This window comes from Terrapene carolina, unplaced genomic scaffold, assembly GCF_002925995.2.
Source record: "Terrapene carolina triunguis isolate 2854851 unplaced genomic scaffold, T_m_triunguis-2.0 Scaffold42, whole genome shotgun sequence".
NCBI lineage: Eukaryota > Metazoa > Chordata > Testudines > Emydidae > Terrapene > Terrapene triunguis.
This window is the reverse complement of record NW_020664393.1, coordinates 42500035-42516665: the sequence shown is the minus strand read 5'-3', so window position 1 is coordinate 42516665 and position 16631 is coordinate 42500035. Positions and strand designations below refer to the sequence as shown.

The following is a 16631-nucleotide window of genomic DNA, read 5'->3' as shown; positions in this document are numbered from 1 at the left end:
AACCAGGAGCTTTCCCTGGTGAAAGCTACGCAGCAGCTCCCCTCTCTGGCCTTTCCTTTGCACTGTGCTCTCTCTCCACAGCCAAACAGCATGGGATTCATTTACTATCTGGATAGGGTTAGGTTTTTTTCATTAAAAACAATCTCCACGTAAGAGAATCTAATAACTTTTTAAGACAAATGTAAGTATAAAAAAATAACAAGCTAATGCAAAAAAAAAAAAACCATTTTTTTTGCTGATACAGACTAACACAGCTGCTACTCTGAAACCTGTAATTAATAAATTGTTACTGAGCTCAAATTGAGCCAGTAAGTGTAAATATCTTATAATGATCAGCTAGGCCCTGATCCTACAGTGAGCTGCCCAGAGATTCATCAATACAGAGCAGCTGAGATCAAGGCCTACAAACCGGAAGGGCCTGATCCTTCATTCCTTGTGCACCCAAACCTCCCACTGACTTTAACATAGGGCTGAATTAAGAACTGGGAAGTGGAGAAGAATAATCAATTGGGCACCAAGTACTTAAGCACCAACATCTTTGCCAGGAGAGGATGTCTTCTCTTTCCCTCTTCCCCCACCCTGATTCATACTTTTTTTAAAATGGGGAAACTGAGGCACATAATGTTTATTCCCCTCCCCCCAACCATACAGGGCAGTATCTGAGTGGAGCTTAGAACTCAGGAATGCCACCTGCTAGCCTTTCAATGTTACCTAACAATATATTCTGCAGTGGAATACGTACATTTTAAAAGGCTGACTTTATATAACTCAATGACATGGAGCAATAGTTTGAGAAAGCCACTGTGAAATAACTAACTATCTTAATTTGAAAGTGTGATAGAACTTCCAGAAATGTGGTTTAAAGATTTGAGAAGTTAGATTTTATCCCAGATACAGATTTCAATAGATCTTGACCTTTGCAGCATTTAACTTTATTTTTTTATTTAAAACAAAAAATGAAGGGTCAAATTCTGCCTGCACATAAGCATACATAATTCTTAGTGAAGCCAATAGGAGGAAAAAGCAACAGAGGGTCCTGTGGCACCTTTAAGACTAATAGAAGTATTGGAGCATAATACTTGCATCTGATGAAGTGGGCATTCACCCACGAAAGCTTATGCTCCAATACTTCTGTTAGTCTTAAAGGTGCCACAGGACCCTCTGTTGCTTTTTACAGATTCAGACTAACACGGCTAGCCCTCTGATACTTGACAACAATAGGAGTAGTGTATGCTTATTGAAGGGAAGAATCTGGCATTAAATCATTATTGTAATGTCTCACAACTATGTATATAAGTGTATAAGAATTTACAAAATTCTACTAGCCCATTCACTTGGGGTAATCTGTAAAAAGAATATGAGAATATAATTAATGTTTTCATATTTATTATTGAGAAGGACAAGTATATTTTGTGTGGGGGATGATATATGTTCATGACAGTTCTGAAAAGCTGTCATCTGCTCCTCAGTTATCCAAAACTCTCAGCTGTCTAAAACAGGGTCATATCCCCTGAGGTCTATTTATACTTACTCTGAAAATTTCCACAGCTATTAGAAACCTCTGTTATCCAAATTTACTCATTTTGACATTTGGCTAATTGAGGCACCACTACATTTATTATTTTTTAAATAAACAGGTGACCTGAAGAGTTTTGCTGAAATTTTTTTAAAGTTCTCAAGAGAGAAAATCCATATAAAGCTTGGCTATTACTAAACATACTTAGCACTAAAAAAAATTAGGCCCGGATTCTGCAATTTGTTCCACGTGGATACATCCTGGTGCCCATATGGAGCCCGAGAGAAGTCAGTGGGGCTGTGTGCGGTTATAGGGGTCATCCTGCATGAAAAATGTTACATGATCAGAGCCTTAAAATAATCTTTAGGCTCTCAGTCATATTCCTACTGAGGACTTTGGAGTTTTGCTGTTGACTTAGAGGGAAGCAGGATAGGATTCTGAGTCAGAGCTAAAGAGAAGACTTCCTGTTTTGCCAGCCAGAGTAATGATATAATTAGGTCATTTGGGTTTCAAAGAATTTCCATTGTAAGAAGCAAACTTTGCCCTAAGATGCATTGGTGCAACAAAGGGCAAAATTTAGTCCTAGAACCCTGGATCCTGTTTAAGTCAATGGGAGTTTTGCAATCAATTGCAATTGAAGGATGATCAGGTTCTAAATTCATATTTTCACTTGCTCATACCTTTTTATAACATTTTCCTTTACAGTGGAAACTTCTCATTCTTATTCTCAGACCACAAGTGAAACGGGTTTGGGAAATGTGTGTGTGTGTGTAGTGTTTATGCTTCTGTGGTGAACGGATAGTCAATTTTACCTCCCTAAAATTCCCTATGCTACTTAAAGTGGAAGTCCACAAGTCTGCTTAGCCACGATCCTGCATCAGACTCTATTAGAAAACACAGACTCCTGCTTCTGTGCACAATTCAAGAGGAGTTCACATGATCCAGATGTCTGGGCAATCTTATACCAATTTAGGAGTGGGATCCTACACTGTTAAGTAGCATTGTCAGACAGGTGCCTATTTCATCCCAGAGATGGCTGCATGTCAGTGGTGGGTGAAGCGATTCATATACAATTATAAAGTTTGTTATATCCGTTGGATTCGACTGGTTGAAAATGGTGCTGTATTACGAGGCTATTATACGTTATTCTTTGGTCCACACTGAGTAATTCTACGTATGGTCTTCAACAATGCCTGGGCCTGATCTTTGGGCAGGCAGACAATGCACCAGGCTAGCCCTAGCAGAAACACACTGTCATTACAACGTGGATCAGCAAACAGCAGCCCCCGTCCTTAGCGCCCTACCTGCAGGGGTACGTACAACCCGCAGGAACTACAGGTCCCAGCAGCCACTGCTCCCATCTCTAGTTCAATAGCCCATGGGAGACTACACTTCCTAGCAGTCTGTGCTTCCTTTCCATTTGATTGGCCTGTTAAAAACAATTTAATTCCCATCATGCAATGCTTCTCCTCGAGCGGAGTGGCCCACGGAGAGGCCCACGGAGACTACATTGCCCAGAAGGCAACGCTCCACCTTGATCCAAGCGGGGAAGCAGGCAGAATTGTGTATTGCATGCTGGGACTTGCAGTCCTCACGGCCGACGCTCCGTAGTTAAGCGGCCCGTGCGTCGGGAGGGCGACGCTCTGTCCTTTCTCTCAGTGCTCGTGGGGGTCTGTCTGGGCCAGGGTCTCGGCTGCTCCCGGTCCTCCTGCCCCTCACTCTCCGGGAAGATGGCTGCCGTACGCAGGGCTCGCAGTTACTCCCGCTGCGTGGTGCGCTTCTCCGACCGAGAACTCTGCTAAGTCACCCTGTGGGGAGGAGACACGGACCGAGCACGGGGCAAGGACCCCCAGACAGCGCTGCCTGACCGACCGCAGCATGGTGAGCAGCGCCCGGCCCGGCCGTGCCTGCTCCCTGCGGCTGCTGCAGTGCGGGCCCTGGGGCGGGAGGGGGCTGGGGGCAGGGCGCGGGCCCGAGGCGGCGGCTGTCATTGGCTGCCGGAGGGGAGGGGGCGGCCTTGGCAACCGTCAACGGTGGGTGTGCGGGTGTTTACCGCTGGAAGCCCGGCCCTGCTCTCCGCTCCGCTGGGGAGCTTCCCCGCTCCGGTGTGGGCCGGGCCCTGCCTTCTCCTGGGGCCGTAACCCCGTGTGTGTCTCGGGGGCTAGCGCTGCACTGACTTCGCCCCTCAGCTCCTGGCCCTTGTGGGGTGTGCCCTGGCGGACGAGCTGCCTGGGACCAGACGCACCTGGAGTGGGGAGATCCCAGTGCGAGGTAGTGGAGGATGGTGGCGTCGTGGCACCCCGTTGTGCCCCAGGACAGCAGTGCGGCATCAGGCTGTTGCGCCTGCCCCAAGGCAGCAGAGGAGGGGCCCTGCAAGCCCCGTTTGAAGCAGGCTAGCCCCTGTTCCCCCCCCACTCATTAGAATTATACGTGGATGTGTGCATGATCATATCAATAAAACATTACAGAGACTTGGAAGGCTCAGGGCTGTTTTGAAGAGCCTAGTAGGCCAGGCTTCTCTGCTTGGTGGAGCTATTTGCTGCAGAGGTCAAGTCTGCTTTGGCTCTGTGCAAAGCAGTGGATACAGGGACTGTTGTCCTGAGGGCTGCACCTCCCTGTGAATTTTTACAACATCAATCATCAGATTATCTAGACACACTCCTACTTGGTACTGATGGTAGCAATCAAAAGATCTCAAACCACTTTACCCCAGCAACTAAGCTTTTATATTTCTACAGAACAGAGAAGATTATTTCCCTTTAAGTAGAAACAGATGGATAAGGTTTTATTGTCTTACACTGCTAAAAAGAACCCACTCACCTGGCTTTTAGTTCTGTGCTTTAACCTCATCTTTGGGTGACTACGGTCTACACGAACTTGTGCACATTTCCCATGTGCTTTTTAGCTGGGCACAGTATAGATGCCCTTTTGCTGGACCTGATCTGAGGTCTAGGTGTTTTTGTCTGATATCCCAGGAGAGAAAATATTTGTGCATAACAGATCTTATCTGTAAGGAAATATCCTGTGAAAAGTCCTTAATCTTCCCAGAGCTCTTTTGAAGCAGACCCGAATTATAATGCTCATTAGATACATGGAGAAAGGTAAAAATATTAACCAGAGGAAATAATAGGGCAAGGTCAAAGTCAAAGACTTTCCTGGCTCTAAGTCTGTAACATTATAGGTGGAGGAAAAAATTTCTGCCTGTTCTGGTTTGAAGATTAATGATGTCATTTTTGCCTAAAGTCTGTGTAAACCCAAATATGGTATGTTAGCTATGGAAAGATGTGAAGGGTGACTTTGTTTTAGATTAGTTGAGCACATTAACACTTACTGAGTCAGGGAGGCTCACTTTTCACTGTTAATACTGGTTCTGTGAAGGTCTTTGTTCAGACCTTGGCTACAGTAAAACTTCAATGGAGTTTCTTCAGTAATTGATAGTCTGCTGTATTGTCTCAGAAATGCACTGTATAGTGCAGGTTTGCAGGACAGTGATAACCGAGCTCTGCAAATAACAAGCTTTTGAAACGTGGCAAGTTCTTTGTAAACAAACGTGAATTAAATTGACCCAGCTGTTTTTAGATTTTGACCTGTACAGCCAGTAACAAATTGACTGTTTCCCTTTGTGGCTGTTTATTTCAGTGTTAAGGGAAATGGAAGATTAATGTAAACTCTGTATGGCTTAATTATTAGTGCATGTTAAAGTGATTAAAGGTGAAAATACCTTTAAAGCAGCAGGGTGAAGTCTTTTACTGGCTTTACTTTCTTGTTTGGGTGGTGATGTAGTATAACTAAATATGTGATGCAGATTAGAAGTGAGTTGTGTTCGAGCTTTGTACTGAGTGCAGACAAAAGGGAGACCAATGGAATTCAGAACTCTCAGTTTATAACGGCAGCTTGAAGGCTCAGCAGTTCTGACAGTTGGTTTTGGGCAGGACCTTGAAGTTCAGAGTGGCAGTCTTGCTTCCTTGGATTGAAGATGAGCAATTAGTTATAGGACTCTCTCTTCTGTAAGGACTTCCTGAACAGCATTGAATTTCACTCTGGAAGGCTACTGGCCAGAGAAGGGATCGGCAACCTTTCAGAAGTGGTGTGCCGAGTCTTCATTTATTCACTCTAATTTAAGGTTTCGCGTGCCAGTAATACATTTTAATGTTTTTAGAAGGTCTCTTTCTATGTCTATAATATATAACTAAACTATTGTTGAATGTAAAGTAAATAAGGTTTTTAAAATGTTTAAGAAGCTTCATTTAAAATTAAATTAAATTAAAATGCAGAGTCCCCCAGACCGGTGGCCAGGACCCGGGCAGTGAGTGCCACTGAAAATCAGCTCACGTGCTGCCTTTGGCACGCGTGCCATAGGTTGCCTACCCCTGGGCCAGAGTAAAGTCTTAGTGGCAAAGCGAGGAGTTGTGTCCTTGGCACAAAGGAGAGTGAAAGTACAGTTGGGTCAGACACAAGCTTGGAGGAAAAAAGTCATGATTCCACCAAAGACATCTTGTAGTAGGTTACTTAAAAACAGATTGGATCTAAAGTTGGGTATTTTGTTCCGGACAATTGTCAATTTTAAGATTTAAAAGTTCACCACTTTGTCTAGTTAAACAGGTAGTTACTTTTTAAGTTTTATTGGGATCATGCCCTCACTTCCTAGAAGATATCGGGGTTTGTTGGGTTTACAGAACATGATTAGATACTGAAATGCTACAGTGATGGGGGCACTGTAGTCCAGTACACAATGTCTACCAGGAAGTAAGGGCAGAGTCCCATTATAATCCAAATTTAAGAAGCAGTGTTGCCAGCAGAGTGAAACATGCATTCTAAGATGAATGTCTGGTTCAAACTAGGGTTTTATATTTTGACTGTTTTGGATAACCTGATGACTAGTACAGGAAGCAACATTAAGAAATTCAGAAGAAGTGCAGTTTTAAGCTCAGATCACAGACTGCAGAAACAGATGTAGTATTATCTACTCACTCTGCCATGCTGCAGGTTGTGCGGTCTGCTATGCAAATCCTGAAAGATATCAGCAATCCTGGGACAAATCATTCAAATATTGATAAAATCAATGCATATATGGATAACAAGCTAGCCCAGCTAACTTGTAGTAATTTGGGACAGAAGATACCCAAGTGGGACTCCAGAAAACAAAAAGGATCTTCTGGCTGTCATTTCATCTATTATGTAAAACAAATATAGTCTTGGCATACTTCATTTAAGTGGAGCACAGCAATGTGATGTAATTTACTTATTATAGGACTTTCAGATGGAATAATCTGGTGATGCAAGTTCATGGAGACCTGAATTTTTGCATTTGTACTGTGAAGGAAATTAAATCTATACTGAAGAAGCCTACAGTATTTCCTTTAGGGCTGTCGATTAATCGCAATTAACTCACACTATTAACTAAAAAAAAAATCCCGATTTATCGCAGTTTTAATCAATTGAAATTTAAATATTTTTGGATGTTTTTCTGCATTTTCAAATATTGATTTCAATTACAACAGAATAAAGTGTACCTTGTTCACTTTATATTATTGTTTTGATTACAAATATTTGCACTGTAAAAATGATAAAAGATATAGTATTTTTCAATTCACCTCATACAAGTACTATAGTGTGATCTCTTTATCGTGAAAGTGCAACTTATAAATTTTTTTTGTTACATAACTGCACTCAAAAACAAAACAATTTAAAACTTCAGAGCCTACAAGTCCACTCAGTCCTACTTCTTGTTCAGCCAATCGCCAAGAGAAACAAGTTTGTTTACAGCAACAAAGAGTCCTGTGGCACCTTATAGACTAACGGATGTATTGGAGCATAAGCTTTCATGGGTGAATACCCACTTCGTCAGACACACATACATACGTCTGACGAAGTGGGTATTCACCCATGCAGGCTTATGCTCCAATACATCTGTTAGTCTATAAGGTGCCACAGGACTCTTTGTTTTTTTACAGATCCAGACTAACACGGCTACCCCTCTGAAGTTTGTTTACATTTGCAGGAGATAATGCTGCCCACTTCTTATTTACAATGTCACCTGAAACAGAGAACAGGCATTCGCATGGAACTTTTATAGCCAGCGTTGCAAGGTATTTATGCGCCAGATATGCTAAAAATTCGTATGCCCCTTCATGCTTCGGCCATCATTCCATTAGCGATTGGCTGAACAAGAAGTAGGACTGAGTGGACTTGTAGGCTCTAAAGTCTTAAATTGTTTAGTTTTTAAATGCAGATTTTTTTGTACATAATTCTACATTTGTAAGTTCAACTTTCATGATAAAGAGAGAGCACTACAGTACTTATATTAAGTGAATTGAAAAATACTATTTTTTTACAGTGCAAATATTTGCAAACAAAAATATAAAGTGAGCACTGTACACTTTATATTCTGTATTGTAATTGAAAATGTAGAAGACATGCAAAAATATTTAAATAAATGGTATTCTACTGTTTAATCACGAGATTAAACAGAGTAATCATGCAATTAATTTCCCCCCTTAATTTCCTTTAGAATTGCTGAGAACCCCATTAATAAGTACAAAAATGTAATGCTAGGTCTCTTTGGCATGACAGAGAATTCTAGCAACATCTAGGAGAGACCTACTGTGCAACTAAAAAATGCTGAATTCTACATCTCTCCCCCTCCCCCAAAATCAGTTTAAAACTCAAGCTAAAAGGTGAATTTGCATCCTATCAAACAGGCTTTTGCAGAACTATAAATTTAAACAGCTCTTGTAATCCCTCTAATCTTAAATCAGAGTGGAGTACAACTTCTGGGATACTTCACCTGCAACAGCAGCTTTTAGACAAGACCAAATCTGCTGCTTTCTCAGGCAGACTGATCACTGAGTGACAAGTCTGTTTGTGTGCTGTTGCTACATGATTTGTAGCAATTTGTCATACTGGTATTCAAACTTAAGCAAGACAGAAGTTTATTAGGATAGCTTGTTTACAACTTAAGTGCACTTTATAATGTGTTTTGATCCTTTGTTGAATGGGCAACTACTTAAAGCAGTTGTATATTTTTAGTCCTCTGTTCTAGAATTGGCTCTCTTTGGGAGTGGGGTCTGTTTAGCTTTGTTCAAGTTAACATGTATGCCAGTCCTGTTGAACTAGATTCATGCTCCTTAAATATAAAATTGTATAAAAGACTTTAATTTTAAAGTTATGGGCAGCTCCAGTTTATCTTTTTATCATCAGCAAAGGTTGTAAATCTATATTAAACATTATCTTCCAAGTTCAAGTTGTCCACACAAGTGAGGCTGTTATAGTTTACATCTTATAACTCTAAGCACTAGTCTCCTCTTAATGTGCAGTATACAAAAAATATTCAAACTACAGTCTAAAAAAGATTAACTGCTATATTTAAAAAAACCCAAAACACGTGTTTAACTATAAGGGCATTTTAAAATGGCACTGTGCTCATGAAGCACAAGGTGCACTTCATGTTTCTTTTGGCTCTGTTTGTATGCTTTGATTTAATAAAGATCCATGCACTTAATTCAGTAACCGTGAATAGAATGTTTACAGAAAGCTTTACTGCAAAGGTCTGCATGATGGCACAAACTTTCAGCCTAGAAAAAATAAGACTAGACTGAAAACTTTGTTTGCATAAGTTGATGTCTAGATCAGGGGGACACTACCATAACTCTTCCAAAATCCTAGATGAGCGTGTAAAAGACTGTAAAGTTTCTATTTTGATTAGCTATGTTTAAATATCCCACCCTCCGCAAATCAACAGGTGAATATCTGGTTTTACCAGTACTTAAACAAAATTGACTCTTGAAAGGTTTGCAACCTTTTAAAATTATTCTTAGTAGGGATACTCCTATCTGTTTCCAGTAAGAAGGTCAGCCAACAAGATCAGATGTGGCTCTTAAGATATATTTAAAGTTGAGACTTAGTTAATACATGACAGTTCCTCCTCTCTTGCAGTCGTAAGGGACTGAAAGAAATAAATAGAAATTCTAAAATGCCATTATTGACAAAACAAATAGCCACTTCATCTCACGATGTTAGCTACAATATGAACAAGACGACAGTAGGCAGAGTAAACACTAACTTTTCAGTGTTCTGATTCCAGCAGGAGCTCTTTTCTTTCCCTGTCTAAATATTCCAGCAAGTATCATAGTAACTTTGGGGCATTATCTTATCCTGTTGAATATTGTAGATCAAAACTATAGCTTCTGTCACTCAGATATTGAAACATCTTTAGTGTGTAACCCCCATAGCTTAGCTATCAGCTTCATACAGTAGAACCTCAGAGTTACAAATTGACCAGTCAACCACCATCTCATCTGGAACTGGAAGTACACAATCAGGCAGCAGCAGAGATAAAAACAAACAAACAGGTACAGTACTGTGTTAAATGTAAACTACTAAAAAATAAATGGAAAGCAGCATTTTTCTTCTGTGTAGTAAAGTTTCAAAGCCGTATTGACTCAATGTTCAGTTGTAAACTTTTGAAAGACCTGTAACGTTTTGTTCAGAGTTACGAACAACCTCCATGCCCAAGGTGTTTGTAACTCTGAGGTTCTACTGTAGTTATAGCATCACAATACCTCCAGCATTGCTGCTAGTACTATCTTAGAGTAAAACTAATTTAACCTGCTTAGTGGCCACAGAAAGTGTGTGACTGATACGTATCTTCGGGACTAGCAGAATTCCTTTAGTGAACATTTTGCTTTCTGCAATAAGTCAAAGTATGTTGCTGTTAGTGTGACCATATATTATATTGGAATATTTACTATAGTTTTGAAGTACATATTGGTGTCAGTGTTTTATAACTACATCGTGTTTGAAATCTGCTTAAGTTTTCCATCCAAGTTCTGAAGAATTCTACAAACTTTCTCAAACGTTAAAGGGCCAGATTTCAGTATAAGTAGGCCTAGTTCCATTGAGATCAGTAGAGCAACATCAGAGCTGTATTTGGTTCTAGCTTTTTCTGTTTGGGATGGTTGCTTCAAAGTGCAAACTGGTGCACTGTGGTGTTCATTTGCAGCCCAAACTGGAATAGCCCCAAGAGATATGTACTAGCTGCATTGATTAAGCTTCAGAGTTAATATTATTAATCACTTCACTGCTGAATGATGTACCAGTTATATGCAGCAAAGACATTGTGGCTGAAAATCCCCTTTAATATAGAAACTGCTTCTGTAACACACCTTTCAGCAACAAAAGTTTAAATAAGAAGTGGCACCATTACATTGAACTCTTGATTTTACCTGGGAGAAGGCAGTACAAGGTGCAGTCAGTTGTCTAAAATATGTTTTTATGAGTGAAATTTCAAAGTCCTCTTTTTATGGAGTTAGGTTCCCCTACAATGTTTTCAATCCAAACATTGCAGCAGTGCACTGATGCATGTAAAATGGCAAATGACATCTAGCTAGACTCTACATTACCCAGTTTAAGTGAAATGCAAAATGCTTATTTCATTATCAGTTTCAACAGGTAATGCCACTAAACTTAATTTAGCCAAATATTAAGTTGATGTCAACAGGGACATTATTTTGAGGGGGAACATGTTTTTTTTTGTAATGAGTTTGTGCAGTTCGCACACATCAGAGTAATGTATGTACATATACAGACTGCATATTCATGTCTAACTGTTCTCTATTAGGCAGAAGCTGAAGAAGATTGTCACTCTGATCTGATAAGAGCTGATGACAATGAAAGGCCTGGTGAAGCAAATCTTCAGGTATGTCTAAAGTTATGTTCTTTTGAAATGAAGTTCAGTTGGCATTTTCTTCCGTAGTAGAAAGCTGATATGGTGCAGTTTAAGCCATCCCATAAGTAAAAGCACATTCTGCGATATGATACTTTTTCCTGTGGTACTTGTTTCCACATATTAATACAAAAAAACCTTGGCATTAAGGTTAAAATATACTTTCAAATATACACTGAAGGCAAACTTCAATGAGGGAAGTGTCATATGGTGACTTCACCTTTGTTTTATACCATATTACCCTCCCCATTTTAAAACAAACAAACAAATAAACCCCTACAAATTCAAGTTATAACCTTGATTCTATTTAGGGCTCTCAAGCGATTAAAAAATTCATTGCGCTGTTAAACATTACCATATATTAATTTTTTTGGTGTTTTCTACATTTTCAAATATATTGATTTCAATTACAACACAGAATACAAAATGTACAGTGCTCACTTTATATTCATTTTTGATTACAAGTATTCGCACTGTAAATAACAAAAGAAATTGTATTTTCAATTCACCTAATATAAATACTGTAGTGCAATCTCTATCATGAAAATGGAACTTGCAAATGTCGAATTATGTACAAAAAATAACTGCATTCAAAAATAAAAATGTAAAACTTTAGAGCCTAGAAGTCCACTCAGTCCTACTTCAGCCAGTTGCTCAGACAAACAAGTTTGGTTACATTTGCAGGAGCTAATGCTGCCTGCTTCTTGTTTAAAATGTCACCTGAAAGTGAGAACAGGCGTTCGCATAGGCGTCGCAAGAGATTTACTTGCCGGATGCGCTAAAGATACACATGTCCCTTCATTCTTCAGCCACCATTCCAGAGGATATGCATCCATGCTGATGATGGGTTCTGCTCGATAATGATCCAAAGCAGAGTGGACCAATGCATGTTCATTTTCATCATCTGAGTCACATGCTACCAGCAGAAGGTTGATTTTCTTTTTTGGTGGTTCAGGTTCTGTAGTTTCCGCATCTGAGTGCTGTACTTTTAAGACTTCTGAAAGTACGCTCCACGCCTCATCCCTCTCAGATTTTGGAAGGCACTTCAGATTCTTAAACCTTGTGTCGAGTCCTGTAGCTATTTTTAGAAATCTCAAATTGGTATCTTCTTTGCATTTTGTCAAATCTGCAATGACCGTGTTTGTAAATCAAACAACATGTGCTGGATCATCATCCGAGACTGCTATAACATGAAACATATAGCAGAATGTGGTTAAAACAGAGCAGGGGACATACAGTTCTCCCCCAAGAAGTTCAGTCACACACTTACTTAATGCACTTTTTTTTTTTTTAAATGAACATCAGTATGGAAGCATGTCCTCTGGAATGGTGGCTGAAGCATGAAACGGCATACGAATGTTTAGCATATCTGGCACGTAAATACCTTGCAACGCCGGCTTCAAAAAAGTGCCATATGAACTCCTGTTCTCACTTTCAGGTGATATTGTAAATAAGCAGGCAGTAGTATCTCCCGTAAATGTAAACAAACTTGGTTGTCTTCGTGATTGGCTGAACAAGAAGTAGGACTGAGTGGACTCTTAGGCTCTAAAGTTTTACATTGTTTTGTTTTTGAGTGCAGTTATGTAACCAAAAACAAAACAAAAAAAAGTCTACATTTGTAAGTTACACCTTCACGATAGAGATTGCACTACAGTACTTGTATGAGGTGAATTCAAAAATATTATATCATTTTTACAGTGCAAATATTTGTAATCAAAAATATAAAGTGAGCATGTCACTTTGTATTCTGTGTTGTAATAGAAATCAATATATTTGAAAATGTAGAAAAACATCCAAAAATATTTATTTAATTTCAGTTGGTATTCTATTGTTTAACAGTGCGATTAATCACGATTAATTTTTTGAGTTAATCACATGGGTTAACTGCGATTAATCGACAGCCCTAATTGTAATCAAAGCTAGTTTACAATAAGACACTTGTGAATATAATAAACCAATTTTGCTATATAAAATTGAAATTAATTTAAAACATTGAGCTGACATTTTCTTAAATTATATATGAATGAGCAAGTAGACTTATTTTAACATATTCAGAAAGAAGACAGTGAGATTATTTCTATGAATTTAGGCCAGTATTAACTATATCATAATCACTTCTTGCAACAACCTAAACTTTCTTCTGCATACTGAATCATCCAAACAGAAGTAATTGCATTGTTGGAGCTAAATTGTCCATAAACCATAGCATTTCCTTGTGTGATTTTTCTGGTAATTCCACTGTAAGTGAAGCTAGAGGAAATGCCAATTCTAATCTCAACCAGAGTTTGCTAAATAAAGTCCCTATATTTACCCTTGTATAGCTAGTATTGTATGTGTAACGTATATTCAAAGTTCTTATTTGTAGATTGAACCTGTAGAGACTATGTAATCTCTTGTACAGGAGATGTACTGTCTGCCCAGAAGATGCTAAATGAGAGCCTATTAGGAGTTAATGTTTCTGCACTTTTAGGCAGAGCTCCAGATGTTTCGAGCTCAGTGGATTTTTGAACTTGCCCCAGGCATGAGTTCTGGTGGTTTGGAAACTGTGCCACGTGCAAGAGGCCCTGGAGTAAAGGCTATAGATACCAAAGGAAAGCAGGAGCTAGCAAAAGAGGAGAAGGTAGGAAAAAGATCACTTATTTTACTAATGGGCTGTCTTTGTTAGCATTCCATTAGCTTTTAACATTGAATGTTTAGTTTCTGGTTAAACCTGAAAAAGATCAGGCAGATAATTTCCTCTCTGTATGCTAGATTCACAAAGGGATGGTGTGGTGCCTAAGTTTTAGGAGCCTAGAAATTTGGGATTCACAAACTCTGAGTTAGGTGCTCAAGCTCCCTATAGGGGAGTGCATAGGGGAGATAGGTAGCTAAGACTACGTAGAGTACAAGCACTTCATGTGTAGCCACTTGCTACAGCGAAAGGCAGGCTGCATCCACACTTGGAACTGTGGTGTGAGCTATATGCGTCAGTGAAGGACTGTGGCAGAGGGGAGCTGTTGGAGTCTTTCAGTGCAGTAGGGAAAGCCTCTGGCAGTGGGACACTACACTGCTAAAAATAGCATTGTAGATGTGGGAGGCACTACTCAGGTGTGTAGAGAGCTCTCATAGGTTACATACCTGGGGAGGGGATGGGGTTCAGGTGTGAAGGGCATTCTCCTCACATGAACTGTACTCAGTCTACAGTGCTATTTATACTCATGCTAGCTGGGTGTCTGTACTCTGCGGTAAGTGTAGTTATATGCTAAGAATGGGATTTCCAAAAGTCAGCATATTGAGTGAGGCGCTGCCTTAGCTAGCCATTGGGAGATGCCAAGGACAGGGTGTGTCCTAAGCCTCACTCCTTCCAAGGAGTTAGGGTCTTAAGTCTGGGCTGCAGGAATGTGCTGTTTCCTGCTTGGGATTCTCTGCTGTGAAGCCTCTCCTGCATATATAAATATAAAAGAGAGAGAATGAATGAGAGTGACTATAGTTTGGTGGTTTGGGTTCTCACCTGGAAGGAGGGAGACCCAGGTTCCAGTACCTTTGCTCCAATGACTAGTTATACAAAAAGCTGTTGCACTATCAGGAGAGACTGAGGGCATTTTCTTCCTTCAGCCTGAGGGGAGAATTGAAACCAGGTCTCCCACATCCTGGGTGAGTGCTTTAATCACTAAAGCTATAAGGTGGGCACTATTGCTCCTACCTCCTCTCTGGCCAGATTTTGAATGGGCCCAGGTCTGGTAGGTGAATTCCAAGTTCAGCCTACTGGATTGGGCCCTGCAGATGTGAAAGGCAGAAGAACTCCTATCTTCCCCTGCTTTGTGGATTTTGCTGGGGTTTAGGTGTCCATATGCTTAGTGAGACAGCAGTATGCGTGCACAGAGGCAGAAACTGAGGCGCCCAGAGGACTTTTACTACCAAAATGTAGGGCCAGTTTGTCACAGGGTTAGGTGGTAGCCGAGCAGGGGTTTTGTGAATGCCAGTGGTGCCAAACTGTTGAAGTTGGGCACATAAGTCCCTTTGTGAATCTAGCCCTGTGTTCCTTACCTTTCGCCACCTTCCCTCAAAATCCTATCCCCTTTTCCTCCTCCTTCTCATGCGTGGCTTTGCCTCCTTCACCAAATATATGTATTGTGAAGTGATAGCGGCCTACCTCCTTTAACAGTGGGTGTTATATAGGTGTGTTCCAGTTGAATGAAGTCAGAGGTAAAATGAAATGAAGTTTGTCAATCATATCTTCTTGTAATGGATATGTGCAAACACTAAGAAAGCTAAAGAGCTTCTGAACTAGGTCTATCACTAATGTGCTCTGGTTAAGTTCAGCTGGCATTTTCTCTCCCAGTTAAAGAAAAGGAAATAAGAGCCCTCCTGCCTTCTTTCCCCTGTCTGACTTCTTGCACACATTTCCATTTTTGCTCTGGCTATTCACCTGCATTTGTGAAAGTTCTTTCCAAACATAGTGTAGCAGTATGGCCCCCACAATACTCTTGACTTTTTGGATCACTTAGTACTCTTTTGCAGGTCCCACTGTTCTTTATTGTTGCAGACTGGATTTGCAATTGATGTGCTTTTGCTCCTGTAGGTCAACTCTGTGGATTTGACTCTAATATCAGCCAGATGCTTTCTGTTTCACTTCCTGAGCATTGCTTTCACAAGTGCTTTGCACGACACTTCCAGAATTGGCCTGGACTTTTTTTTTTTTAAAAAGAAAACCGAGTTAGAGCCAAAGTGTCTCTAGGCAAAAGTGTGATACTTTAAATAAGTGGAAGATCTTCACTCCCGTGCCAATTTTGGTGACATGAACAAATTATCAATCCTTCTTTGCAAAGCAATAAAACTTTAGAAAGCTTGTTCATTCCTGAGATAAGCTACCATTCAAATGGTAAGTTAAATATGGCACAGTTAGACTCCTTTTAAAACAAAAAGGAATTATTAGTTTATAAACCTATTTTCATAGGTTTCTAATGTGAGTGCTATATCAACCATGGCGATAGTGGTGCTAGAAGTTATGCAATTCCTTATTTGTAAGGGCTTAATGCCCTGATTTAATTAAAACTGATGTAAGCAAGATTTAGGATCAGGCTCTGCGTTGGCTCAGAAATTCAGTTATTGTTAGTAGAACTTGAACGTCACCTCCATGTTATTATATGCAATTGTGCTTTTACTGTTCTCCTTACCACCTCATAGTATAGAGTTGTCAACTTGGATGAAAATTCTGGTAACTGGATTTACTTGGGTGCTTGTAACAATTTTTTTAAATGTTCTGTGTAATTTGTACAGGCAAGAGAATTGTTCCTGAAGGCTGTGGAACAAGAACAAAATGGGGCTCTTTATGAAGGTAACATGCAATTCTGAGATTACAAATCTAGTGCCTAGAAAAGTACTATGTGGTTGATCAGGAGCCACTTTTTA

General features: G+C 40.1%; 1 protein-coding gene across 2 annotated transcripts in view; it reads left to right on the top strand.

Moving 5' to 3' along the window:
- The first annotated feature begins 3211 nt into the window (after positions 1 to 3211).
- The window catches only part of FBXO9 (F-box protein 9), a 45040-nt gene continuing 31620 nt past the window's right edge, over positions 3212 to 16631 (top strand). The window contains exons 1-4 of one of the 2 annotated variants that reach the window (XM_024221305.2): positions 3212 to 3397; positions 11136 to 11213; positions 13711 to 13860; positions 16500 to 16557. In XM_024221305.2, coding sequence (XP_024077073.1) covers positions 3395 to 3397; positions 11136 to 11213; positions 13711 to 13860; positions 16500 to 16557 — 289 coding nt within the window. In that variant the 5' untranslated portion in view covers positions 3212 to 3394. The remainder of the gene's footprint in view (positions 3398 to 11135; positions 11214 to 13710; positions 13861 to 16499; positions 16558 to 16631) is intronic. The other variant, XM_024221360.2, reaches the window with a different exon arrangement.